At 34.7% G+C, this 27,385-nt stretch overlaps 2 protein-coding genes across 2 annotated transcripts; one reads left to right on the plus strand and one right to left on the minus strand.

Annotated features, from left to right (window-relative positions):
• Window positions 1-3,999: 3,999 nt before the first annotated feature.
• On the minus strand, window positions 4,000-18,262 carry LOC144436480 (polyadenylate-binding protein-interacting protein 1-like). Its single transcript, XM_078125280.1, has 11 exons — window positions 18,078-18,262; window positions 13,809-13,939; window positions 13,082-13,312; window positions 12,380-12,492; window positions 11,178-11,286; window positions 10,670-10,795; window positions 9,540-9,652; window positions 8,447-8,564; window positions 7,884-7,938; window positions 7,127-7,199; window positions 4,000-6,430 (listed from the first exon to the last, which is right to left on the minus strand). Exons 1-11 carry the CDS (start codon window positions 18,196-18,198, stop codon window positions 6,343-6,345), a joined length of 1,278 nt encoding a protein of 425 aa, XP_077981406.1. The 5' UTR covers window positions 18,199-18,262; the 3' UTR covers window positions 4,000-6,342.
• Window positions 18,263-18,591: 329 nt separating this feature from the next.
• Window positions 18,592-27,307, plus strand: LOC144436961 (ribosome biogenesis protein BRX1 homolog). Its single transcript, XM_078125827.1, has 9 exons — window positions 18,592-18,726; window positions 19,077-19,188; window positions 19,394-19,437; window positions 19,845-19,915; window positions 20,929-20,978; window positions 21,407-21,531; window positions 24,712-24,813; window positions 25,977-26,105; window positions 26,661-27,307. The coding sequence occupies exons 1-9, from the start codon at window positions 18,592-18,594 to the stop codon at window positions 26,853-26,855; spliced, it is 963 nt and encodes a 320-aa protein (XP_077981953.1). The 3' UTR covers window positions 26,856-27,307.
• Window positions 27,308-27,385: the final 78 nt, after the last annotated feature.

Consider the following 27,385-nt stretch of genomic DNA (forward strand, 5'->3'; position numbering starts at 1 on the left):
CTCGGACGGACGACACAAAAATAACCCTCCCTACATTAATTGCTACTTCAGTGAAGACAACTGCAGAACCAATCATGAACAAGCAAATGACATCTGCCCCACATACACACTTGCTCCATTAAAAGTACTAAATAAAAAGAACAGTAACTGCCATAAAAAGTAGATTGAGTGACAGGTTTGTTGAGAATTTAAAATTTAAAAAAGAAAAAATCACATCTTTGCAAAGATGTGAATTTTTTTTTTGTCCTGACCAGAAACAATTCCTTTTTTTTGCCAAATATAGAGAATTCATTGTTCATGGTTCAAAGCATCAATAGGAAAGTTGCTAAGCCACCTGACTAATAGTACCGTATACCATGTAGTTATTTTGGAATGGTAAATTGGAAATGAATGCAAGATTTCAAAATATCGCATTCTAAATGTGAATTTAAAATTGCTAATGCAGTTGATATTTTTTTCTTTCATTTTCATTGGTGGGGTTTATCGAATAAATCATGCAAGCGGATAAGAGTTTAGCAGTCAATGCATTGCAAAATATATGCATGTGTCTCTATGTACAAAATGAGTGACATTGGGATTTGATGTAGAGTCCTAGGTGTCGTTAATATTAATATACAAGCTTTACATCAAGTCAAACAAACAACACTGCAGACAGATTTGTGGCTTCACAAAATACAATTTATTGAAACAGAAATGGCAGCACTCTACTACTGGTAATACTAAAACTTGACAACCTATTGGAAATCACTTTTTTGGTATTGACTCATAACTTGGACATGTTCAAGCCTGTATGTATTCTTTAAACTTGTGTGTAGTATTACATGTACACTTACAAGTGAATATTTCATCATTTATTTTCAATATATTTTACACAACTTTTGTCAAGGCCTTTGATTTAAACTCTGTTGACTGTAGTCTGTAAGATGTGCCATGTCAGGGCACCCTTGTGCATTGGCAAATCCCTTTCATGGAAAAAGCAGACTGCTAAAGGTGAAACGACATGACATATTTTACAGTCTATATTGATTGATTGATACAGGCTATATTGATTGGAGGAAAGAAATTTCATATTCTTTACATACAAACTTGAACTCTGCCAGTGGGGGCACTGAATTCTTAATGGCGATATGACACTTTTGATGTGAGGGTGAGAAGTGTTTGGATATACGGCTGGTATTTTATTGGACATATTTCACTGAATCTGGGCTAGTTCTATACTACTTAAACTGATATAATTAATATGAATAAAGTCATTGCAAAATATTTGTTGCCATTTGCTGGTATAATGAGTGCTACGGTGGCATTCTTGTGGTATTTGCACAGTGCAATGTGTTGTTCTCTGTGGCCATGCAATAGAAAACATTGTGAGCACAAATACTAATATCCAGAGTACCAACACTCATTGGCACAGGATTCTATTATCATTATATGTTCATCCAAAACAGAAAATTTTACAAAACAGACAACTGTGCGTGATTATGTGTACATGGAACAATTAAGCCATATAATGCATTTTGCCTGTGATTTACAATATTTGTTGGACATATAACTTCACAACTCTTCCAATTTTATCACCTCTATTTCAACCCTTGAATGAACTCAATGCCTTTTTGGGCATGTAGCATGCCCTCACAAGACCATTATTTGCCATCATTTAACTTCATTGATCAATCAGAAAGTTCATTTGATATCAACATGATGTTAGTGAAGTGATAGCTTCATTTGGGAAGACTCGATGCACCAGCCATATCCACTTCCTAGGTAATTGTTTATGACAGCATGTCATCCCTGTTGGTTCCAAACTGAAATTCAAAATGTAGATTAATCATGTGGCTGTGTTCCTATCTAAGTCTACACTATGAATAACCCTATTGGTCAATATCTTCTGAATTGCTACCAATCAGATTAGTCATGTAGTGGCTGGCATGCTACATACATGGAAAACTTGCAAGTTCACTTAAGGGTTGCAATGGAGGTTATGTTAGCAAACAGCCTTGATGATTCAAGATGTATTATGTGATCAACCTTCGTGCACAGATGATAACAGCTATAAAAATCTTTACTCTTTGTTTCTAACATAGAATGTTCCTCAGAAATAGACTCTTAGATTTTTGCTGTTGCTTTTTTCGAGAAAACTCTAACCTATTCAGTTAAAATCAATAAAAATAATTCTAGGGTCACCATACAATTTTTTGAAATAGAGGTAGTCATTTTAGAATCCAATATGGCCGCCAAATCCAATATGGCGGCCACATACTGTTTTTAACTCTATGGGAAAATAAAGGTTTGATGATTTCCTTGCAAACAGGATGGTGACCCCAAAATTTCTTTTATTATTTCAAAAGGACCATGTACAAGCTTTCATATGGCAAAGTTTGGAGAGAAGAATTTTGATTTTCAGGAAAATTTGTCACTGAGACACATTCTGCCTTTAGAGATACACCACAAATCTTTTCAATGAATCTTACTGCAGGTAAGCATTTTCTGAATTTGCTCTGAAATGGAGGCAAGGTTTTGTAACATGATAATCCAACCATTTTAACAGTACACACTCTCTGGTAGCCATGTACTAAAATATTATTTTACTACAACCTTTTCATTGTCTTTTTAATACTCATCCAAACTGTCTACCACACTAGCAATCTATTACTTTGGAGAAAAACCAGATCTTGGGAGTTTGACATCTTAACTAGGTCTTTGATACTTTTCTGAAGTGGTGGAAATATACTATTTGTATGGTAAAACTGTACATAACTCTACACAGCCTACAAAACCATTAGCAGCAACAAGTACATAATCAAAAAACATTCGTACGATAGGGGTAACATTGATACAACAACCAACTTACAAACATTTATCCTGAGTTCCTGAGATCAATATATAGCAATGGGAAATTTTATTTCCTACAGCAATCTGAACAAATACAGCATTTGTTTCCAACTATTTTATTTCTCTTAAGTTTGATGGATTTTCTGAACAAAAAAACTGATAAACGTAATGTTAGGGTATGTTTTATTCCATATATTTTGTTACTCACAGCATGGCACTAGAACAATCAATGGGTCAGTCTTGCAGCAGTTAATTAATATCAGGTTGCTGTGTCTGTGTCTGCTCAAAAACCTGTAAAAATTTGGGAAATACGGAACACATGCCCAGGAAAAGTACATGTAATGATAATCTATGTCATTAGAAAGATTTTATTAGGGTATAAGAAATAGTCATAATCCAATACTTAGATTTTACAGTTAGTTTGTTTTGCTACCAAACTTTTGACACTAACAAACTTGGAACTTGGAAAGAGTGGTGTTTTCTCTATCATAATATAACACCGTAGTGATGTTACTAGCTCCAAAGGACCACAACTGTACCACAACTGTACTTAGTCTACATACAATCTACACACACGTCAAATCTTTTGGGTGAAAAAAAGTTCCCATAATTTGTGAAAAAGGACTTTTTTCAAAAAGCTTTGATTGACATACTGGCCATAATGGTTTGTACAGAATAAGATTTCCACTTTCTTCATTTTGTGATAATTGTGTAACATAGTTGGACCTATGTAAAGACATATACACTGATACACTTCCATTCAATAACTAGGTTGCCTTTATAGGCTTCACGAATAGTCTCCACTGGCCTATTCTGTCTTTAGTAACATTTACACATTATGCAGAAGTAATCTGTAAAATATCACTTTAGACATGTTCAGTAGTTTGTTTTGCATCTTTGCGGGCCACAGCATATCTTTACTTTCCTGTGTAAGAGATATTTTGAAAATTTACAAGACCTGTAAGTTTCTCTGACTAATTCTCCTTGGCAGATGATCTTCTTTCTATAATCAGACTCAAGTGAATAACAATATTTAGTAAATACCAGTATATTCCATTTTACACCAGTTACTGTTTCTCCTAATGTGCTCCCATAAGAAGTACAGAGCCCCTCCCCTCCCCCTCATAAAGTACAGAGCCCCCATCCCCCATACAGTACAGAAGCCCAATTACTTCCCATTTCTTCTAAGGGTGGATTATAAACCTTAACAAAAACAAAAACAACAACACTTTTTAAAGTAATATTTTGCATCAACTTCAAATTTCTGTTTGAACTTAACACTATATTCTTAGCTTATAAATTCTAGTATTTATTTTTGGTAAGACCTTAGGTCTTGTTGACAAACAAAATAATACAGATATATCATATGTCAATGGCAGTAAAGCAGCTAAATGCTTTGAGAAATGTCAAACTACAAAAATATCATGTCAAAACATTAATGATCAAGACATAAAAACATAAACACTCAAGACAGATTCTACTACTTTCATTCTTGTACACTGGTTCTCGTCACTTTTGTGATTCCAGGATAGATTTCAAACAATGGCCACTCAGACTCCTATAAACAAATCAATATTTTGTACTGCATTTTGTATTTTGTGGAGTCATATGGTGGTTGAAAGAGGTGAGAGTGGCTGCCTCAGAATCTGCAGGTTGCAGGGTCAAGCCTTGTCACTGCTGTTTATTTGTGCTAAAGTCTTTAGCCAAGATTTGAACAACAAATGTGTCAAAGTCAACCAAGCTATACAACTGGGGACCTGGTTGGGTAGAGGTTGCAATGTGAATGCTATAATCCTATGAGGGTGCAATAGATTGTATGCTCCCCAGGGAGTTGAGGAATTATAATGGGCCATTGTGCCACTATAGATCTGTGCCAGGATAATGATTTTAGCATCTGTAGCTCTCTGGAGGACAGAAGTTTTGTATGATCTAATTGTTGATAGACATTCCAGTCTATATTTCAGCTTGATATTATGAAGCCCCATCTGTGAATCTTACAATTATATTATGCTTCACACAGTATGTGCGATTTGATTGGTTAACAAGCTATGTTGAATTTTGCAACATATTCCTTCATGATGGGCCCTGTAATGTGGGTTATAGGCCCTGTAATGTGGGTTAATGTGCCAACCTCTCCAATATTCCTGTGTAATTTACTCTTACGTTTTATCAAACCTCATAACAACAAATTCGAAGTTTTAACTGCACCAAAAATGGTATTAGAGGGCACAGTGAAAATCACATGTTCTATTGAAGATGGATATATTTTTTCTAAATGATAGATAGTGTTGCATTGTGCAGAAACTTGCAAATCTTTCATTATCATCAAGGAACAATGTTTGGTGTGTCTACCCTGTCGATTCAACAAAAGTTTTAGAGAACCAGGTGTCAAATTCCAAGCTAACGAACTACTTCAACTTACTGTCAAAGTACATGTTTTCTTAACAGGTACATTTTACAGACAGTTACAAATATCATTTACAACTTGCTGTACTTGCATATTATCAGTTCCAAATGTTATACTTACAAAAAAAAAAATTTTGTAAGACATAGGAGGAGTAATTGCATTCCTTTGGTCCTTGCTTTACAAGAGTTAGTTCATCAGCTCAAAACAAAAAATGTGAAATAAGTTGTCTACTGGGAGTAAGTAGAGTGCCATTTGAAATGACAAGGGTATGGACAGAATGACTACTGTATAAAGGTCATTTATCCTGGTGCAACAAACACAGAGACTGTACTCTTCATATCTTTTATAGCAAATGTCAGCTTCTTTTAGTATCAGCAGTAAACCAGAACAAAAACAGCTTGAATCTTTCCAAGCACAAAATGATGAGATATAAAGTTAGGAAACCATGTGCTATCCATCTATACATAATACATGTAAGTGCAATGCACATTGAGGCACCATGAGGAAACACATAATGCATATAATTTAGTATATGTAGCGGATCGAAACAAAAATGAAAGTACAGACAAAAAGAAATATATAGAAAAAATTGGAAGAGGGAAAGACAGAAGAGCACAAGGCCCAAGAATATGTTGTGTACCCTAGCCTGTCTTGTTACCCAAACAAAAGTAAGGAGACAAGTAGCATTTGGGTTAGAGTGGTTAGAGTACAGGTTACATTGGTAAACTGATTGTTAGAGTTTATCCAATGCAAAATAGTTATCACAAGAAATTCTGGGGTCAGTTCTCTTCAGGTGTGCTGGAAAAAGAATGAAAGAAAGAAAAGGAGAGAGAGAGAGAGTGAGAGAGAACTATTACAATTATTATCAAGGTACTCTCCACTAATGCTTGCATTACAAAATCAAGATTCAAGGTAACAGAAAGACTAAGAGAAATAGGCAAGAAGTATCAACATCATTTGGCAAAAATTGACCTTTCTATAAATATTTGGGGATGAATTGAGTGTATTGTGCCAGGATAACGTAACCATTCACTTGTATAACTGAGCACTTTAAGATATCTACATACAGTACCAAGGAGTTTATACTACTACAATGGAAGACTTAACTATGAATGATAGGTCTCTCTCAAGAACTGTTCATAGTCTGCCTCTGCTTCATCATCTAGGATATAGTCACCATCCTCACCCTCATCTCTGCAAATGGATGATATAGAAGAAACATTTAACACCTAATACTATTTTATTATTATTATTATTTTTATTATTATTATCATTATAAAATGTCTTTATTCAGGGTAAAACTCAACAAGTGTTACAAACAACACAAACTACTGAAGGGTCAGCTTCTTTCCATTGAAGCCATTATACTTTAAACAGCTGTTCTTCTGAGAGTCACTTCTGCAGCCACTTTCTTAGGACTCTATACAAATATCATTTGATGTATTGGTAAGAATGTAATACAGTGGACCAACTGTACAATAGGTAATTTTGCATTCAAGCTAGGGAACTTTGTCTTGGGTTACATTAGGGATAATTATGTTAGACTCCCTAGACTTATTTGATTTGTATCATTTGTATTTGTATCAAATAACTTGTGGCACTTCCTTCTTTACATAAATAAGGGCATATGATATTATTCATGCAACATGAAAAACAAATCATGAATTTGCAAATAAGGTAACAGTTAATTGTAGAACCTCCTTTATTATCTAAATAAGGGCATATGATATAATTTATTACAACCAAAGTGTTAGTATTGCCAAATAAGGACTTGAAATAGGAAAATGTAAATTGTAGCACTTATAATATATTCAAATATGGGCATAGGGTAGAAAATATGCAACACAGTAACCACATTACTAATATTACCAAATAAGGTATAAGACTTACTGTGCCCATCTTTGGTACTCATAATCATTCCCATAATAATCAGGATCCTCTTCATATTCTTCATAGAAATAACCTAATATAGACAAATAAGTACTTATATAAGTCTTTGGACAATGAAATACATATCAAAAGGACATGACGATATGGTATTCAATTTCTGCAGTGAAGTGTATTGTAGTGTAGTCTAGTGTAGTGAAGTGAAGTGAAGTGCAGTGAAGTGTAGTGTAGTGTAGAAGTGTAGTATACTGTATAGTGTGGTTTAGTGCATCATAGTGTAGCTCGGTGTATCATAGTGTGCTGTAGTCTGCAGTGTAGAAATGTAGTAGTATAGTGTAGTGCATCATAGTATAGCAATGTATTGTAGTGTAGTGTAATCTAGTGATGTGTTGTGTAGAAATGTAGTATGGTGTAGTGTAGTGTAGTGCATCATAGTGTAGCACAGTGTATTGTAATGTACTGTAGTGTAGTTTTGTGTAGTGTCATGTAGTGTAGAACTACCTCTTCACCAAAGGCTAAGCAGTGAAAGGACAGGTAGACTCACAGCTATGCATTCAACTTTCAGCAAGAAAGCCAACAATGATGAAAAGTGATCCAAATTTCCTTCCTATGCACTCCTCTTGTGAACATCTTATGACCAACACATGCTATCATATCTTTAATGGTACATTTTGAATGACAGACTGAACACATTTGGGATTATAGGAACTGAATCTTATGTTGGTCAACAGATTTTCATCTTAAATTCAATATGTATTACCTGCTTCCTCAGCTGTAATCTGTCGACCATCTGCTGCAAAGAAGATTGGCTCATTCTGTAAAACAAAATATGCAAACAAGTTTTTCAATCGCTCTGTCAGATATTAGATAACATTTTTCTCAGCCACATTTTAAACTTAATTGAACATGGGCTTCTAATATGTCTTGTCAGAAGATTATGATTGAATGATCAACTCTATAACAGGAAATTTAATTATGACTTAATTACACTCAAACAAAGGTATGAAACATCAGTGTATTATCATCATAAATCACTGTCCTCTTTCTAATCACTAGTGGAAAACGGTGGTTTTTTTTAAGGGTGGTGAGTTCCCCAGTCATTTTACCGAGGTTCCCCACCAAAATTATATTACGATGTATGGGAACTATGCCAGTTTTACCAAATTTTACTCCTGTATGTTACCGGGGTTCCTACACCTTAGCAAAATGACTGGAAAATATACTCTGGCTCACAAGAATGTGTATTCAGTCTTTTCTGGTATACAGCTTAGTATAAATAAAATCATTTACAAAACCATATGTTTAATTAATACTTTAACTTACTGAAAAAAGGTATGATGTATCAGTACTTTCAGCTTGTGCAGTTGTAGGTTCCCCAGCTTTCCTGTCCCAACCACTTGCTCTCAGTGTCATCAACTTGGAAAGGTTTTCCCTGATATTTCTGCAAATCAAACAAAACTTGAATCAACCAATTGAAGGCTGCAATGGATTGTATGCTCCCCAGGGAGTTGAGGAAGTATACAGGGCCATTGTGCTGCTATAGATCCATGCCAGGGGTACTAATTGTAAAGCGCTTTGAGCACAGAGTGGGAAAGTGCTATATAAAAACCAACATTATTATTAATGTTATTATTATTATAGAATATTGAAATGTGGACAGTCCACCTGGTACAAAATAGATGTTATTCCTTTAATACTACAATTCAATAAAATATGTATGAACCAATATTCAAATGTGGACAGTCCATCTGGTACAGAATAGATTTCTTCCCTTATTTGCCATTTATATTCCTTCAAATGAATGAAAGTTGTATGAATCATTTTAGGGATATTGAAATGGTTGACAAACCACCTGGTGCAGAACAGATGTCACCCCTCACTGGAAAATGAAAGTGGTGTGTTTCACAGATGTCATATCTGATCCCACACAACATGATTAACTGCGTCAATTATACCATGCACAAGCAAGGACCAGTGAAAAATATGGAATATATACTCTGGTCGTTGTATGTCATGACAAAGAGTGTCTATGTCACAACAATACATGTCTATGTCACTGGTTCTTCTGTGTTCGAAATATAAGTCAAAATGCTCAAAATTGCCATTACTTTCCCCGATTTTTCTGTGATATTACTGGTACTGGTATAATTACGTTATTCTCCAATATTTTTCTTCATTCACCCGGGAAATAAGGGTTGTCCCCTTAGGTTATTCATATTTTCCTTGGTTGAACAAAGAAAATATTGGGGAATAGCATCTAATTGTTCTGTTTTTCAATACATCTACAGGGAAAACACTCTATTCTCACTGATACATGTTTTCTTATTCCTTCTATAATTTTTAATGTCAATTGACTTATCCAAATTCCCCTTGAGCATATCTGTAGGGAGCTAATGTGGATGCAGAATCCATTTACCTGTGGAGACTATCATTTGCAGTTAACTGTTTAAGTTTCACAAAAATGTCATCCATATCTCTCACATCATTTGTTTCTGCTTGTTCACATTCTTCAAGGATTCCTCCTGTCAGCTATAAAGTACACAACACACATCAATGGTAATGATAGGGGTTATTCATTTCTACAGCTGAAAGTGAAGACTGTTCAGTATTTCATAAAATGATACTTTGTCTACTATACCATGCATGAGCCTGGTTCAACAAAAATATGGAATATATACTCTGGTTGTTCTACGTCATGACAATGTGTGTCTACATCATTTGTTCTGCTGTGTTCGAAATATAGTCAAAACGCTTAAAAATTGCCATTACTTTCCCAAATTTAAAATTTTTTTTACTGCCAATGGTATAATTATATTATTCCCCAAACTTGTTCTTCGTTCAGCCAGAAAATATTTGTGACCTATGGGTTGCAGTGACATGTAGTGACAAGGGCCCCTTAGGTCACTCATATTTCTTATATATTGACAGCTTAGATTGATGGTTGTACAAATCAGTAGTACATGTATTTGATTCTCCAATTTCAAAACTACATATGTTAACTAATATTTCATATTCAGGTTATCAAAAAGATGAAAGGTTGTATATTTCATGGCAGTATTATGAACCTCAGTCGAAGTGGACACCATAGAAGGTGATGAAAATTCTACAATAATGTGTATGGCCTGGATATGGGTTTGCAGATAGCGAAACATTCATTTGTGATAGAGAAACATTATTTTATGTGCAAACATTGTAAAGATATTGAGAAAAAAATAGAAGGAAAATCACTGAGCAAACAAATATTGATGAGCATGCCACTTGCCATATTTGGGCAGTGTGTGCAGGGGAGTGATATGGAAAATTATTGTCCAAGTTTAATGCGTGTGCTCTCCATTGAATTATACAGGACGAGATACTGGGTACATGATAAGAATGTTTAACTTTAAATATATCACATGTAGTGAACATATGGAGTAACCTGTGAAGGAAGTGAGAGAAACTATCCATATATAGTTGACATCTTGGACCATGTATACTGGTGGAATGTATTTGATTTCGTTATGTGGATAGTATATTTTCACAGGATTTTAAAACTTCTAACTTTACCTTGAGGACATTAATGGCACACTTCAAATTCTCATTGCTTGATGAATAATGTAATAATGTATGAACCAGATCTCTTAGTGCTCCACGTAGTACATGTATCCGCTGTGATTTACCATCCACAGTAATCTACAAGGATATAAATAACACAAAGCATGTTGACATGCACTGAAAAATCCTCAAAACCCACCTCGTGCTGGTACTCAGGGATATTATGCCCTTGTGATTGCAGTGTTTTCTGCTGCATTTTCACTCGCTATGCTTGTGAAAGTATGACTGCAGAGAACACTGCAAGTACTAATGTAAATACCCCAAGTCTGCCACACTTGCACTGGTGTGTCATGCAGTTCTGTCATATATCATTCATTACATAACGTGTATCTTTATGACAGTACATCCATTGAATACTTACTATAGAATGGGTTACTTTGGGCATGTAACTCAACAATACAATATTTGTGTAAGAAGTCACTAAGATGTGATATGGGAAACAGAGAGAATCTAACTTTACCTTGAAGTTTTCAAAGAGTTCTCCTACAAATAGTGTAAATCCATGAAGTCTTGGAATGGTATTGAGATTTCTAATGCTTTCGTCTTTTCGCTGAAATTCTTGATGAAGCCTGCACAACACAAATAGAGCTACATCTGAGTACAATTCAAACAAAATCATAACTTTCCAAATATATCACATCTATTTCAATGTGATGGAAGAACTTCAATCCTCTCACATTGTACCACCACAACAATTCGAAAAATAATTTCCAGGTAATGTTGTCAACTGATATCAAACCTGTATTTCTTGGCCTCTAAAACCTTTGACTCACAAATGTGTAATAGTTAGTGGGTCTTCACAAAGTCTCCCACCACGATTTTAAAAAAATAACACAAAGCAGAAAAACTTTAAAATACCAAATTCTTTGTTTCGTGTTCCATTCATGGCAACATAAAACATGACTCTTTCTCTGATGATTCTTTCCCAACAAATAAAATGTCTGTATCACATACCTTCGATATTGGAAACTACATAGCATGACAACATACCATAACAATTACTTTCACACCTACATTTACATATATTGACTTAACCTTTTCATACCTCCAGTTTACTCAAAACCTCCAGCAAATTTGGATCATTCTGTCAGATCCAGTTAGACACTGAAGAAGGACAAGTGATTTGTTTGAAACATGTCCGTTTCTCACACAAGAGAACTTGTGAGGGAAAATGTGATTTAAATCAACAAAGTTTCAATGTCAGTCTTATACTGAAAGATTCATCATTATTGGCGCTACTATTTTAAGAGGACTGTCACTCCAGGAAGTACAGGCATTTTCATAAACTATGTGTTTTGGAGAGTCATGTCATGATTTTACATCACCTACAGCTATAATTACTTGCAATCTAAGAGAAACATCAAGTTGATCTTGTGCCTTATAGGATCTCTTTCCTGCAGACCATTGCATGATGGGAATCAACAGAAATAATATATTCATGGTTGCACAATGAATAATCACGAGAGCTATTTTACACTGAAGATATAAGCACACAGAAGAATTGATGAAAACATCTCTATTTCCTGAAGTGGTGTTCCCCTTTAACCATTAGCTAAACACTGAAGCATACACAATAAAGAATGTTTCTATGTCAGTCTGTGATTTGTTACCATACTAATAATGCTTTGGTTTTAACTCAGAGGACAAGTTTTTTCAGCTTACTGTTTGAGAAGATGCTGCCTGAATGTACCACTTTCTGTTAACACTTTCATATGTCTTGATAGATAGTCACACATTCTAGCGCCAGTATACCTGAAGTTGACCTCTTGTACAGACTGTAAAATAATGCATATACAAAACTACATTCAGAAATTACTCACAAACATTTGCTCTTTTCAAACAAAGGTAATACAGGTGACGGAGTTGCCACAAAATGGAGACGCCCTTAGCTTGCATAAGATGTCATTACATCTGAAAGATATTTCAAGCTAGCACAACCGATTTTCATTTTGTCTTCAAGGATTTTCGATTGATTTTCATTAAAGTTTGAGAAGAATTTGTCCATGCCCTTTGAAAGCAAGATAATCTATGATGAAGAATGACTTCTAGTAAGAGTCACAAGTTCTTATTTTCATGTTATATTTTCCTCATACTACATTACAATATTTTGGGTTGGAACACAAAACTTGGTAGGATTTGGTAGCTGAAACCACACCATTTTGTCTATTGGGCCTGAGCTAGAACTAAAATGTAAGATACATTGAGTTGTTCAGCCCTATCAGGCTTGTACAGGTTTAGTTGTTAGATGATAGTGCAGCATGAATGTCGTATCTCACAGAACAAGCTAAAACCTGACACACTCCCTTGCTGTCAGAGCTGTACCTAATGGCTGTTTGAGTTTGAACTAACTTGTGAAGTACTCACCAATTCATAGATAGTATAAATTATTTGTAAGAGGCTCTTTTCATCTCTAACAGTCTGGTTAAATTTATCTACAAGTGATTTCATATGTTCATCAAAGGATGCTGGGTCTGATATCAACTGGAACATGGAATCTTTGAGTACATGTAATTCTTGGCTGTCATGCCGTGTTTTCATTAGTATTGCTGGTCTTTCTGTTGTGAGTCTGTCAAGCACATCATACCCAACTGTTGGCTGTACAAGGAAAATAAGACATAATTATTAACAAAAGAAAGCTGCAGACAAACAATGTGCAAATAAGTCATCTTCTAAAGTCTTCTCATAATTTCCTTTACATCAGTCTGAACTAATCTCTCTCTCTCTCTCTCTCTCTCTCTCTCTCTCTCTCTCTCTCTCTCTCTCTCTCTCTCTCTCTCTCTCTCTCTGTCTGTCTGTCTGTCTGTCTGTCTGTCTGTCTGTCTCTCTCTGTCTCTCTCTCTCTCTCTCTCTCTCTCTCTCTCTCTCTCTCTCTCTCTCCCCCCCCCCCACAAACCATAGTATATATAATAAATGAACTGTACAAAAGTATAATATATATTCATTACATAACACGAAACATTTCAATATTTTACATAGTAATGACTTGTACAGTCACACACAGTTCAGGATTTCAAATGTAATTTTTGACAGCATAAGTTCATAGATCCTGTTGTAAATTCTCGGTAAATATATTTTTTTTCCTAATTATTACCTGATCTGGAGTACTTTTAGCGAATCCTCTTGGTACAAAAACTGGTGCATCAGCTGATAAGTTAGACAGCGCGTTACTTGCTGCCTTGCTCATATCATTACCTCCTTGCCACATTGATCTTGTATCATTTCCTGGAGTCATAAAATTTAAAAAGTACCAGTGTGAATTTCATAAAAGATAAATTTATGGCCCATCATTCTACAATATGCAGTAATAAAAGTAATAAAAGAATTACTGGAAAATGTGACTTTAATATTCAAGTTACTGTGACACTACTGAATTTACAAAGAAAGTAAGGTGTTCTCTCTGAGCAACAACGCTTTGTACACAAAAATTGACAAATGAAATGTTGTGAGTGAGTTACTTGTGAAAGTAAAATTATTGCGTTTTCTTACATGTATGTAGGATATTATACCAAGTAAAATGTTGGTATTAAAGACTTATTGACCTGTTTAATTGTGAATTTAATATTTCACATTGACTAAATTATGTTAATGACAGAAGCAATTTTTATTCATACTCATACATTTGTAAATTCAGACAATATCCCCATGAGTAACCTGTACACAAACCCTTTGTATGGACAAAATACAAATCTACATGTACATGGTGTTGTGTTGTTCCATGGGAGGCACATCTTGGAACTGGCAAGAGGTCTTTAAGCTTTAGGACTGTAAATATAGTCTGTGGCATGGCAACTGAGAATACCAACAATTATACCGTTCACTAGCAAAGTTGAACAAAAAACATGGAATATATACTCTGGTTGTTCTATGTCACAACAATGTGTGTCTACATCACTGGTACTGCTGTGTTCAAAAATATGAGTCAAAACATTCAAAATTGCCATTACTTTCCCCAATTTTCAAAAAATATTACTGGCAATGGTATACTTATATTATTGACTTTCCCCAATAATTTTCTTCATTCAGCCGGAAAATACTTATGACCTAAGGGTTGTCAATACTCATCACTCGTATTTTCCTTGGCTGAACGAAGAAAAATATTGGGGAATAATATGATATCTAATTATAATATATTTGCCATGATATGCAAGATTTGCATACTGCAAGGTGTGCTAACAAGCTATGGTCCAAAAGTATATTAGGTCATCTATGCCTCATGATAGGCCCTGTAATGTGGGGTATTGTGCCAAACTCTACAAAAACTTAGGTCGCAATTTAGTCTTCAAAGAAAGTTGTCTCAACAGTCTTCCAATGATAGGTTTAGTTTAAATAATGGGGATATGCTTGTAGATATACCTGGAAGGTGAAATTTGCACATAAACCACAAATAATGACTGAGCTGAGCTGGGGTCTTTAAACACATATCACCTTTCAGGTATAAAAGTAGATCCCTCATAAGTCTCATCAAACCCCAAAATACAAATATATATGCTTCAAAAACATTTTGAATTGGAATCTTTATGGAGACAGAAACATATTAATTAATTGTCATAATTAAGAAGATGGAAAACTGTTTGGTATTCAGAAATATTTCTATTTTAATTAAAAGCAACATGGTGCACTTGTAGGGTTTCAATCATCCCCTGGACTTGGCTGCTACAGATTCTTTTCTTTAATGTCATGGTAATCAAAACAACTTAAAGCATCATCAGGTGTTTGTAACACATGTCAAGATGAAGGGCTTTTTTATTTGTTTAATGACAATCAGTGTGCTCTCTAACGATCTAACGAGCCAAATCTGTGAAACAAAATGATAAAAACTGGCATTTCTTGTGAGTCACCACATAGAAAGAGATAGGTGAACACCAAAGTTTGGTGCGTCACTAGAAATTGTGTGTGTCAGTGGCGCATCAAATTGGCTTAGAGGGCACACTGATGACAATCATAATGTCATATTGCTATCTACATGTAAACTCTCATCCATTCCACGCTCCAAGTCAACCACCACGTTGAATTTGGTATTATTTACATGTTACCAGAGTTTATTTCAGAAAAGGTCTTTTATATTAAACTCAGGTAAATTTTAGCTCAGAAACAAAGTATTGATTGAGCGTCCTTAGTTACTGGCTAGGTGTTTATTAGACTGCAAGGTGTGCATCTATTTGAACTGGACAACTGCTGCACTTTAAGCAGCATGGTAAGTCATAATATGTGCATATAGAAATTTAAAAAGGACAGAAGGTCTTCATAAGCTAGAAATAGTAAATTATATATAGGCTGGCACTCTAAGATGCACTGCATGGATTAAGTGCAGGTGTGGCTTGAGAGTATGTGAACTCACAATGTACATGTAGTTAAATAAAGATTCACAGCACTTTAAATTCTGAGATAACCTTTAAAAGATTTATAGGCACTAGTCCCCTGAGGCAATGGGGGGGGGGGGGAATGGATGGCTGTAAGTAAAAACCATGCAATTTCACAGTTGGTAGAAATGTTCTTATTTCTGAATGCATCATGGATTTGTAGTAATACTACACTTACGGCTCTCTCACAAAAGACAAATAAAAGCACAGACATTCTTAATTCACTTGACACAAAATTAGATTAATCTCATCAACTTGACAAAATCTACCATTTTTTTATTTATTTTTTTTACATTTCATGGCATAATCATATCTATATTTGAACAATAAAAGATATAGTGACAAAATATTTGTTATTATATTGATGAAGAACTAAATGCACTGTACTACAATATGCAATCAGGTTATACATGTACATGTTTTATGTACATCCAGGGCAGGCTCAAGTGACTACTATTCACCTGAATATCATGTCCACTACACTCTGTGCATACAGAGTACTAAGTCTTGAGTAGTTAGGAATCTGGTGCATCTTAAAACTTACAAGATGTCTATTGATCCAATTATTCATGTACGAATAAGTGCAAGAATCAAGTAAAACTCTTTAATGCAAGCCTCAGGTTTGTTGTTCATAAATTTGCAGATAGAAGAATATTAATCTTGTAAGTTTGGGTATCTTATTTAGGTGGGGTTACAAAGGATAGAATTAACCTTCCCCCTAAACACCCCCCCCCCCCCCACCACCACCACCACCACCACCATGGAAATCACAGTACTTAAACTCTACTACTGCTGCACTGCACATAGCTGCCTTAGCTGCAATAGCTGTGTAGCATTAGTTTTTCATTTTGAGTTGTGATTTTTTGTTTTTGAGCTTTTTATCATTCTGGGATTTGCACTCAAATCTAACTAGTGCAAACAAAGACAAAAACAAAAACAAAAAAAACCTAACACTGATAACAGTAAACACTACAATTATTGCAGCTAACTAGAAGAGAGATATTCCATTCCTGTCTATCTACAAATACAACCCTGAGCAACTACATAAGTGCTACCCATCCCTTAGCGATCATGTGATCAAATTCTAGACAGAACACTGAAATATGCATTGCTCACCATGCTTGTTCCTCTTTACACTAGTGACTTCACTGTATAGATATTACATTTAGAAACTAAAGATTGTGCTCAAATGGCGTGTTACATACATCAGTGCTTACTGTTCATCATACCATGCACAAGGCAAGATATTGCCATTGAACAGAAAATATGGATTATAAACTCTGGTCATTTACGTCACAACAATGCGTGTCTACGTATAACTGGTTCTACTGTTTTCGAAATGAGTCAAAACTTTCAAAATTGCCATTACTTTCCCTGATTTTTCTTTGATATTACTGCCACTGGTATAATTATGTTATTCTCCAATAATATTTTTCTTCATTCAGCCGAAAAATACTCTTGACCTAAGGGTTGTCACTACTTGTCTAGTGACTCATAGTGACAAAAAACCCTTAGGTCACCTGTATTTTCTTTGGCTGAATGAAGAACATTATTTGGGAATAACATCTAAACATCTTACAATACAAGGACATCGTGTGTTCTCTTTATCAGGAGTATGTTTATTTAGCTAGGTACCCATTAATATTCAATAAACACATTTAAATTATAGAATAAATAAATAAGGTCATTCAAGGTCAACATATTTGTAACTACTAAAAACTGAAGGTGTGTGAGTGTGAGTGTGTGTGTGTGTGTGTGTGTATGTGTGTGTGTGTGACAGCTGTCATCACTGAAAATGAAACACATGGATTGCCACACTTGTACAATAGTGAATAATTAATCTTTTTAAACGAAATGAAATTAAAAGATGGTAAATAGTGGAACGTGAATCGTGTCATATTGAGATAAACATTTACTAAATCATATAGTGAAGACTACCCACACTAATCTAAATGCAATTTGATCGTAAAAATATAGTGTTTCTTCTTTTCATTTTTTACCTCCTGTCGCCTGTGGTGTTACTCCCGGCTGCCTCAGAGGTTTTCTCCGTTCACGGTCTGCACCACCAGGTGTATCACCGCCGCCAAATTTATCATCTCCAGAGTTCACGTTTGTCGACATTTCGTAATTTTGTAGTTAGCACTTGAAGTAAATATGCTTAAGAACAGAATTTAGACTGTCATAAATATCACAACATCGACGAACATAGCATCTTAATGACCTGAACTGTAGATGTACTTCCTGGAAAAAGTGTTTATCTGACATCGGATATTTTCGGTTTGTGTCGGGTCTCAACGATATTTTATGTTTATTGCATTTCATTCCAAAATACTAACATATTTATAGTCAAAAAACTAATATACCCCAAGAGTATAAAGCGATTCATTTTCATCAAAACATCTTTGACAATAATCATATTTTCTTGGTTGGAAAGGCATGACGCGGAGATAGACGAACATTACCGATTCATCGTACACTTGAATGCCCCGGAAGTAATAACTTTACATGTCAAACATGGCGAAACGCAAGAGAATCGATGACCCACCGAAGAAAAACACAAAAAGGCCTAAGAAGAACAGGAGAAAAGCGATGAAAGTAGCCAACAAGAATAAATCTATCAAAAAGCCTGAAGGGGAGCAAATCAAAAAGGTAAGTAATAGCGTGAATTATTGTTTAAGGCAACCATATCGACGATTGCTTTGAACACGTGGATCCGAGACCGAGTGTACATCATTACATGTACTACATCTACATACCATATACCCGACGGTCTTGTTGTTGAAATTAACGTGCACACAGGGCAGGGAATGCTGACACAATTTACAACACAGAATTTATCATACAACCACAGTGAATAAATAGTGATTGTCAAATATCACAAGTATTTAAGTACTCTATTTACAAGCGATCTAATTTGTTGCACTATGGCAGTATCACCCACGTGGGTGAAGTGGGCGATGCAGAAATCTCACACTATCATGGTATGATTTTTCCCCCAGAAGAAATGGACAAACAAGACCCGTGTTTTGATCTTTGCGTCAAGAGGAATATCGTACAGAGGAAGGCATTTGATGAACGATCTCAGAACAATAATGCCACATTCTAAACCAGGTAAATAGCCAGGATTTGTCGTGTCTCAATTGGTTTTACAAAATGTATACTTTGAGAAGTGAAGAGATGGAAACACTAAAAGTAGTAAATGGTAGTTAAGTTTCTGAATATTTATATTTTTTATGTTTGCTATATATTTTGTCATTGTTTTTGTTAGTATGTGTTACTTACATGGATGTATGTTTCTTACCCCCATTCTTTGTAGATGTCAAGATGGCTAAGAGAGATGGCTTATTTACAATTAATGAGGTATTGTACATGATGTATATCATAACATTTTCTAACGAATTTTTGCGAAAGTTGTCAAATGGACATTCACACTTTCCACTGACAGAAAGAAAGGAATGCAATTGATATTTACCAGGGGTGTGTGTTATGAATAATTTGTATGAATATTAAGCTCACCTGGACAGGGAAATATCGTAACAAATAGATGACTCTAGCTTTGTTGCATACATGTAGTCTGCTCAGAAATTCTAATTGAGGTTACAAACAACAGAAAAGAAATCCACACGTACATACCTTCATGCCTTGCTACTGTAAAAAACAGATCAGAATCAAATTTCTGACACTCACTTTAAGTTTGCCATTCTTTATCATATTTTTGTGCACCTCTTTTCCATCATAACAAAACTGATGTATAATTTCTCTTACAGATTTGTGAAATGAAGAACTGTAGTAAAGTACTTTTCTTTGAGGCAAAGAAGAAAAAGGATCTTTATATGTGGTAAGTAAAAACTAAGATGTAGCAGCCATGGGAAAATGGTGTGTCTTCAGTTTTTGAAGAGATTTATACAGATTTCTTATTAAAGTAAATGAAACTAATGAATGGTACCTAGGCAGCAGAGTTATTTACCGTAATTTGTTTTCTTTTTGCAAATTCAGTTATTGTGGACAGTGGGGAAATTAAAATATTGTCATCTTGGTCAACAGAAGTGGCATATAGCAGGATAGAAACTAAAACATTGTAAAATTTTTACCAGTACATGTGATCAGTACCATGTATGTAAAAACAGTATTATCACTGACGATAAGATCATTCAACCAACATAAAGTCTGTCCTTTTATCTATATCAGAGTAGTATTGAATATTGAAAAAAATGTTGTGATTTCCAGTATTGAGATTATAACAGATACGATAAAGTCCACACCTGCACTACCACAGATTATTATATATGTACCAGTGATTGCACTTGTGCGCATGTGTACTAGTGGTATTTTCATTGCAGTGTAATATCAAAAACATTATTGAATACCAGCATGCAAATGAGGGCACAGTTATTCATTGTACACAAAAGCATGTGATTGCACAGTATCTTTTATTTTGGAAATTTGCTGTTGTGGATAAATATATGTAATAACTTAATCCCTGTGTGAGTTCCAGTGATGTTTGCACTTGCGCATACAGTGTTTTCTGCTGCACTTTCACTTGCTATGCTCATGAAAGTAACTACCACAGAAAATAGTACAAGCACTCGTGCATATACCCTGATTATACCACGCTTGCACTTGTGTGCCATGAAGTTCTGTAAGGGTATTTGCTAAGATTTGGGAAGCCTGGTAATGGAGGGGTTAATCTGGTTTAATTTGCATAGACATGTATCCTTTGTACCATGTTTTTAGTAGGCAACTTACATAGATTACATAAACTCACTTACTCAACAACAAAAATAATGTTAACCATACCATAATTGTATTACAAATGTCATGCCCTTTAATATGGAATCACTTCTATTGCAGGATGTCAAATATTCCACATGGACCGTCAGCAAAGTTTTTAGTAGAAAATAGTGAGTAATATTTTTTACATGAAATCACTCCTTGCAATGCTGATTTGTGCTTTTGTTGCACAGTGACTTACTACTCTATAACGTTGAAGTTTCTTTTGAGGTAAAAAGTAGTAATAAAGGATCAAGATCACAAAAGACTTGTATAGAGATAACTATGTACTTTGTAAACTGATAAACCTACAAAGGTTTCTTCCTCAAATTTGAGGTTTGGTAACCATGGTAACATGTAAGGTGGAAATCTGGTAAAACTTACACTTAGATTTAAGCATGTATTGAACCATATTTCTTGTGGGAACCCTACTGAAAACTTCAGAACATGAGTATAGTTCATATAACAAAAATATATCAAAATATTTGCTTCATTCTGCATCTGTTGTGTATATGTCACACACATCATGTTTATTTTTGTTTCAAACTTCAACTTTCAGTTCATACTCTTGATGAGCTTAAGATGACTGGTAATTGTTTGAAGGGATCAAGACCTATTTTATCATTTGACTCATCATTTGAAGAGCTACCACACTACAGTGTACTCAAAGAACTTTTCACACAGGTAAGTATTTTTTCAACTCTGTCAACTGAGGGCGCTACACATAATTAGTATCGGTGCTTCACTCCTATTATGGTAATCACAGTTGACATTTATTCTCTGCAACAAAATCTATCATGTATTAGTTTTTCATTTGGACATGCATTTCTAACTTTTTTTCATGCGTAACATTTACATATGTCTAGAGTAATATAAAGACAGTTTCATATATTTTTAAAAACATGAACAATAAAATTGAAAAAAAGACTATTTGTATTTGCCACATAATGTAACAATTGTTTTCACAGAGTAAAAGAAGTAGATCCCTTTTTTGAGAAAAATGTTTATTTTCCCTCGCACTCTGAGAAAGGTTTGCCTTTATTTGCATATGATTTGCATACAGGCATGAAATTCTCGGTGTTGTACCACAGAGCAAAATACCACTAGTTTGCACATACACCAGTGCATTTAATCACTTGTACATATATTTAATATCCTTTGTTTTTGTAATTGCAGTGATATAAATGTAAAGATATAATAGGATAATTGTGTCACATTGGTACCACATGTATTTACACTTTGTTGTCATAGACTTGTTTAGCTTTAGACTTAATATAATGCTTTAACAAAAAGACTTAGAAAAATGCCTATGGAGTTCAATGCTATGTAACAGCTTGCTGGTCAGCCGACACACCATTTCATTTTTCATTGCTATGTGTAATTCATTGTGACACAGTGTTTGTGGTGTTTACTTTCATATTTGTACCTGCCTAAGTGTTAAAGGATTAACCCTAGTCACGCCTGTGTTGGCATTAAAATGTCAATACTCAATATTTTGTTCAAAGTGAGCAGCTTAATATGTTATATATTTTGCCAACTGTAGAAATAGGAATTAAATGTGTAAATAGTCAAATGATTCCACAGTTTGAATTAGCAATTTGCATGTCGTGGAAATCATATCTGCGAAAACTAAAATTCATACAACACATGAAATTTCTTTGCTGAAACCATTAATAAGTACCTGTGAAAGTTTTACTTCAATTAGTAATCATTTCCAACAGTTTTCACTTGTTTGTAAGAATAATTTGAATCAGTGGGGCAATTATTATGTAGGCTTTATGTTAATCCTCAATATTTCATCCTACATAGAATGGGACATTGAAGAGTAAATGAAAAACGCAGACATTATTTGGTCAACAGAATGGTAATTGCCAGAATGTAATTTCCTGTAGGAAACCTGTGTATTGCATAATTCTGTATTGCCAAAGGCAGTCAATCTCTGTTGATGATGTTGGTGCATCAATGATTTTTGTCTCTTCATTCATAAAATTTTAACTCTTGCTGTCATTTGTGGCAGCATTACTGAAATGTATATCTAAAACACTATTCATTCAACCTCATTCATAAACTTAACCATATCACAAAGACCTTTAAAACTAAATATAAAATGCAGTCTGAATGAACAGAAAAGTTTATGCAATGATGTATGTTTTTGACAAAGACAACTGGATGGTCTTTGCAAAACCGTATACATGGTTTTAAAAACATTGACTAATTTTAACCCTTCACCAGAGTTCACGCTAGCGCTCGCCACAGTCGCAAAATGCGAATAAAATTCCTAATTGGCGGAAAAAAATGATAACGTTGTCGCCACGGTGCCGATTGTATAATTTGCTGCTGTCAATGGAAGTTTTCAGAGCCTCGTCTGCCCTATTCGCGGTTGTATCATTCCACGATCATTCCAGCGGGCACCTTTTTATAATGCGTTCCCCAGAACGTGTTCTCGCCAAAATTAGCGTCAAAATCCCAGCACAGATTTGCGTCTTTTCCAAATTTGATACACTCGACATGTACAGATGTACACAAAATACATTTCAAATGTTTACAAATTACATGCATGCTGTACATGTCATTCTTCCGCACATTGTATACACGTACACACACTGACACAGCTTGTACTTCCAAAATGTCACAATAACATTTATATGCAACAATATTGTACACAGTGATTTAATGTTATCTTTCTGGGCTTTCGATTTTCCATGTAATCACTCTCTGGAAATATATGAGCCCTGGCCCTTCTCGGAGTCTGTACAACGATACAGAGTACAGTGCTATGGACACAGCACTGCAGTACTTACACAAACTAAGTTCCAACTTCCGTGACATGAATGACAGCGTTAACTTTCAACTTGACAGAGACACGTTTGATAATATTTTATGTTGCTGAAGAGAACTGTTAACTTGGTATACACCTAGAGATTCGTTTATTCTTCAAGTTCAACGATGCCTTAAAAATTACGCGTGTGAAACCATGCTCACGCAACGCCTTGAGAGCATGTACTAAATTTGGTAAATTTACGTAATGCCTTCGATCTTGTAGGAAAGCTCAAAAAGAAAGTTGAAGTTTTAGTGAGAATGAAATGGTGACGTGACGGTTTGAATTTATCTGAGTGAAGTTTTCAGCATAGACTGTCTGCCGATGTGGTCTTAGACTCTATTTGATCATCTCTTTGCCCATGAATGGAAGGGGCTTTGCTGTAATGGCTGTCATATTGATGCAAACCCTGTTTAACCAGTCTGTTAATAAGTAACAAATCACGTGGATAGATAATGATAACAGCACATAGTTTCTAAACTACCCAAGACATACTCTCCACGTCAGGAAATGGCCATGGAGCACATGAAACTGTTTATATGTTTTCCATACGTTGGGTCATATTCAAATTTTACAGGTCACACTGCACTAAGAGGTTTAGCTGATAATTACAAGCCAGAACTGTGACTGCATGCTGTGTTCCACAACTTCAAAGCACTAACCAAATATTTGCTAACAATAAGCCCATGCCAATCTTGTTTCTATTCACATAACAAATGTAGACTGTGTGGCTAATAAGATGCCTCTGTGGCTAAAAAAAAATGTGTATTTTTCGCCACAAATGAAGATTGTGGCTATTAGTTTTAAAATCCTAGCGCTAACTCTGCTTCACAGAGCATAATTATTTTGAAAATTGAATTATAAAAGAAAAGCAAAATGTCACAATTAAACTTAAACCCCAAAATAGCATTATATAACTTTTTTTTCAAAAAGATGTGTAATTCAAATCAAGCTTCTTGAAAAATTCAATTGAGGTGTGAAACTAGTCAAATATTCAGGTTGTTTTAGTACTCATTTACTAATAATTATATAATTACTGTTTGCAGACATTCAGCACACCATACCATCATCCCAAGAGTCAGCCATTTGTAGACCATGTGTATAATTTTGCTGTGGGTGATAATAGAATATGGTTTAGGAATTACCAGGTAAGTGAAATGACTGTGATTTTGAGTAAGCAAAGCATGAGTGTTGTATTCTTTACAGGAACACATACACATTCTGTATGTATGTATGTATGTATGTATGTATGTATGTATGTATGTATGCATGCATGCATGCATGCATGTATATATGTATGTATGTATGTATGTATGTATGTATGTGTGTGTGTGTGTGTGTGTGTGTGTGTATGTATGTATGTATGTATGTATGTATGTATGTATGTGTGTGTGTATGTATGTATGTATGTATGTGTATGTATGTAGTGTCTGTCAGTAGTGAAACAGTGAGTTGTGAAGAAGAAACTAGGTTCTCAACTAGCTCTCCAGAATAAGATTCAGAATACACATTCATCATATATGTACATACCCATCTTTATTCCCAACATTTATACTGTGAACAGTTTGTCAGTAAGCTTCAAGTTCATATTGTTTTTGATATTATGTACTGATAATCAATAATTAACCCATTTGCAGTTAGAAAGAAAATCATTCCATCAATGTTCTGATATCCTGAAGCTTAACTTTGGTAGCCTTGAAAAGTATTACACCTCAATCTCATTAAGTGAGTTGTATATTGAAATGTTAAAGGCTTTTCAGCTCTGTGTATCCTGTTTTTAATTACTCTGCTGAGCTGCAATGAACCACTGGATTAGCCATTCAGGTTTTCTTGTAGTCTGCCTGACACAGCTACTGTTCTTAATTGCATTGTATACTGTATACAAAAAAAAAAGGCTTATCATGGTGTGAATCAATAGCTTCTCAATATCTTCGGTAGAATGAAGTAGTCCAATACAAACTATCAGTTTTTGTTCATAAAGCTTTCAACACTCGTACTAGTTTTGTTCAGAAAACATAGATGTATATGTTCTCCCCTGTCATATTTTTACCTTTAATTATTTTTCCGTTAATTATTAGTAGAATGATATTCAGTTCTTTGTTCTTTTTGTCTTCTCTACTGTTATGTAAAATGTTTTGTGCGATGGGCTGAGGCCTTAGCATTTGAAATAAACTACATTGTATATTTTAAAAAAAATATCTTCGGTGATCTTAAACCTTTTCCATAGAGTATCTTTTTATGTCAGCAAATAGTTTCATATCTTCGAAACAGTTTTGTACATTTAGAGGTTGATTAATTTCTCTGATTACAGATTATAGAAGAAGATGGTTCCCTAGCAGAAATTGGACCAAGATTTGTTTTAAATTTGATTAAAATCTTTGGTGGTAGTTTTGTTGGCCCCACCTTGTATGAGAACCCTCACTATCAATCACCAAATGCAGTAAGTTAAACATACAGTATAAGTTAATTAAAATTGGGGGCTGTTGGTTACTTTACATACAGTGGGCTGGCGGTTACTTTAAATACAGTATTCTTTATGAACAAAGTACATGTAATTTCAGAACACCCTTTTGGTTTCATAAAAATCACTCTGAATTCCTCCAATGTATGCAAGTATGGTAGCAAAGTAACCATCATACCTCAGCATTCTTCTTTCCTGGTTTCCAACTGGCAACTGTGGAAGATGTTACTGGATTCTTAGACTTCTTAAGGAAAAACTTCTGGGAGAAATTGCTGAAATCTGTGATGTAAATGTATTGTTTTACTAAAACATACTACAAATAAATGTACCTACATTTTGTAAATATTTTTTATGATGCTCTGAAGACCAAATTTTGATGAAGAACATGATACAAGTGTAAAAACAGTTGCCTGGCAGAACTATTGAAAAAAGTTAGTTGTGAAGTAAAAAATGATGCTATTTATTCCTTTTTGTACCCAGAATTGAAAGAAGACTCGGTGTATGAAGTAATTTATTTCTTGTTTAATTTTGCAGCAACGTAGAGAACTCAAGAAAGTGGCGTCATACAAATACCAGAATCGTGTTGATTCTAAACTATCACTAGAAGTTAGACGACAAGAAACTAAAGACAAGACATATAAATCAGATGTTACAGATGAAGTATTCTATACGATTAGACCAGAAGATGCCCAGGGACAAGAGAAAACTACATTTTATAGAAAAGAATAAAGAATTAATTATGATAGTGTTTGAAATAACCGCACAAATGCTTACCTTCAACCAACTTTCTGTCAGTAATAATTTTCAGTTATTTATGTCATAATATGTCTTCAGGCTGAGAAGTCATTCCAAGTACCTTTCATTTGTACAAGTATAAACAGAGAATGATGAATGGCATCTGGTGTTGTAACTACATGTGTACCAAAAACTGCAAATTGGTCAATATTATTGCAAGAAGTTTTACCAGAAGGCATTGTGAGTTTCTATGTCTTAATGAGATTACACATTTGGAGACCATATAGGCCTCAAAGCATAACAAAATGTATTCCAGTCATCCAGGTATGTGATGTATACACACAGCTGCTCAGTGTGTGTACTTTGATGTAAAAGAGATTACATTCTTTTAGTGTAAGCACTGGTTTCTTAATGTAACTAGCAATTTACTTTTTTTTCAAATAAAATACAGAATATTCACATTACTTCTGGTTAACACTATCCTCTTGCCTGTATGGTGTTTTCGTTGTCCCCTGTTCAAGTAT

This window comes from Glandiceps talaboti, chromosome 6, assembly GCF_964340395.1.
Source record: "Glandiceps talaboti chromosome 6, keGlaTala1.1, whole genome shotgun sequence".
NCBI lineage: Eukaryota > Metazoa > Hemichordata > Enteropneusta > Spengelidae > Glandiceps > Glandiceps talaboti.

Coding starts and splice junctions, on each gene's coding strand:
- LOC144436480 (XM_078125280.1), bottom strand. CDS start 18,198: ATGTCGACAAACGTGAACTCTGGAGATGATAAATTTGGCGGCGGTGAT. Junction 12,493..13,081: donor TTTATACTATCTATGAATTG/GTGAGTACTTCA, acceptor ATTATTTTACAG/TCTGTACAAGAGGTCAACTT. Junction 11,287..12,379: donor AGGCAGCATCTTCTCAAACA/GTAAGCTGAAAA, acceptor TGTGTTGTGCAG/GCTTCATCAAGAATTTCAGC.
- LOC144436961 (XM_078125827.1), top strand. CDS start 18,592: ATGGCGAAACGCAAGAGAATCGATGACCCACCGAAGAAAAACACAAAA. Junction 19,438..19,844: donor GCTTATTTACAATTAATGAG/GTATTGTACATG, acceptor TTTCTCTTACAG/ATTTGTGAAATGAAGAACTG. Junction 26,106..26,660: donor ACTATCAATCACCAAATGCA/GTAAGTTAAACA, acceptor TTAATTTTGCAG/CAACGTAGAGAACTCAAGAA.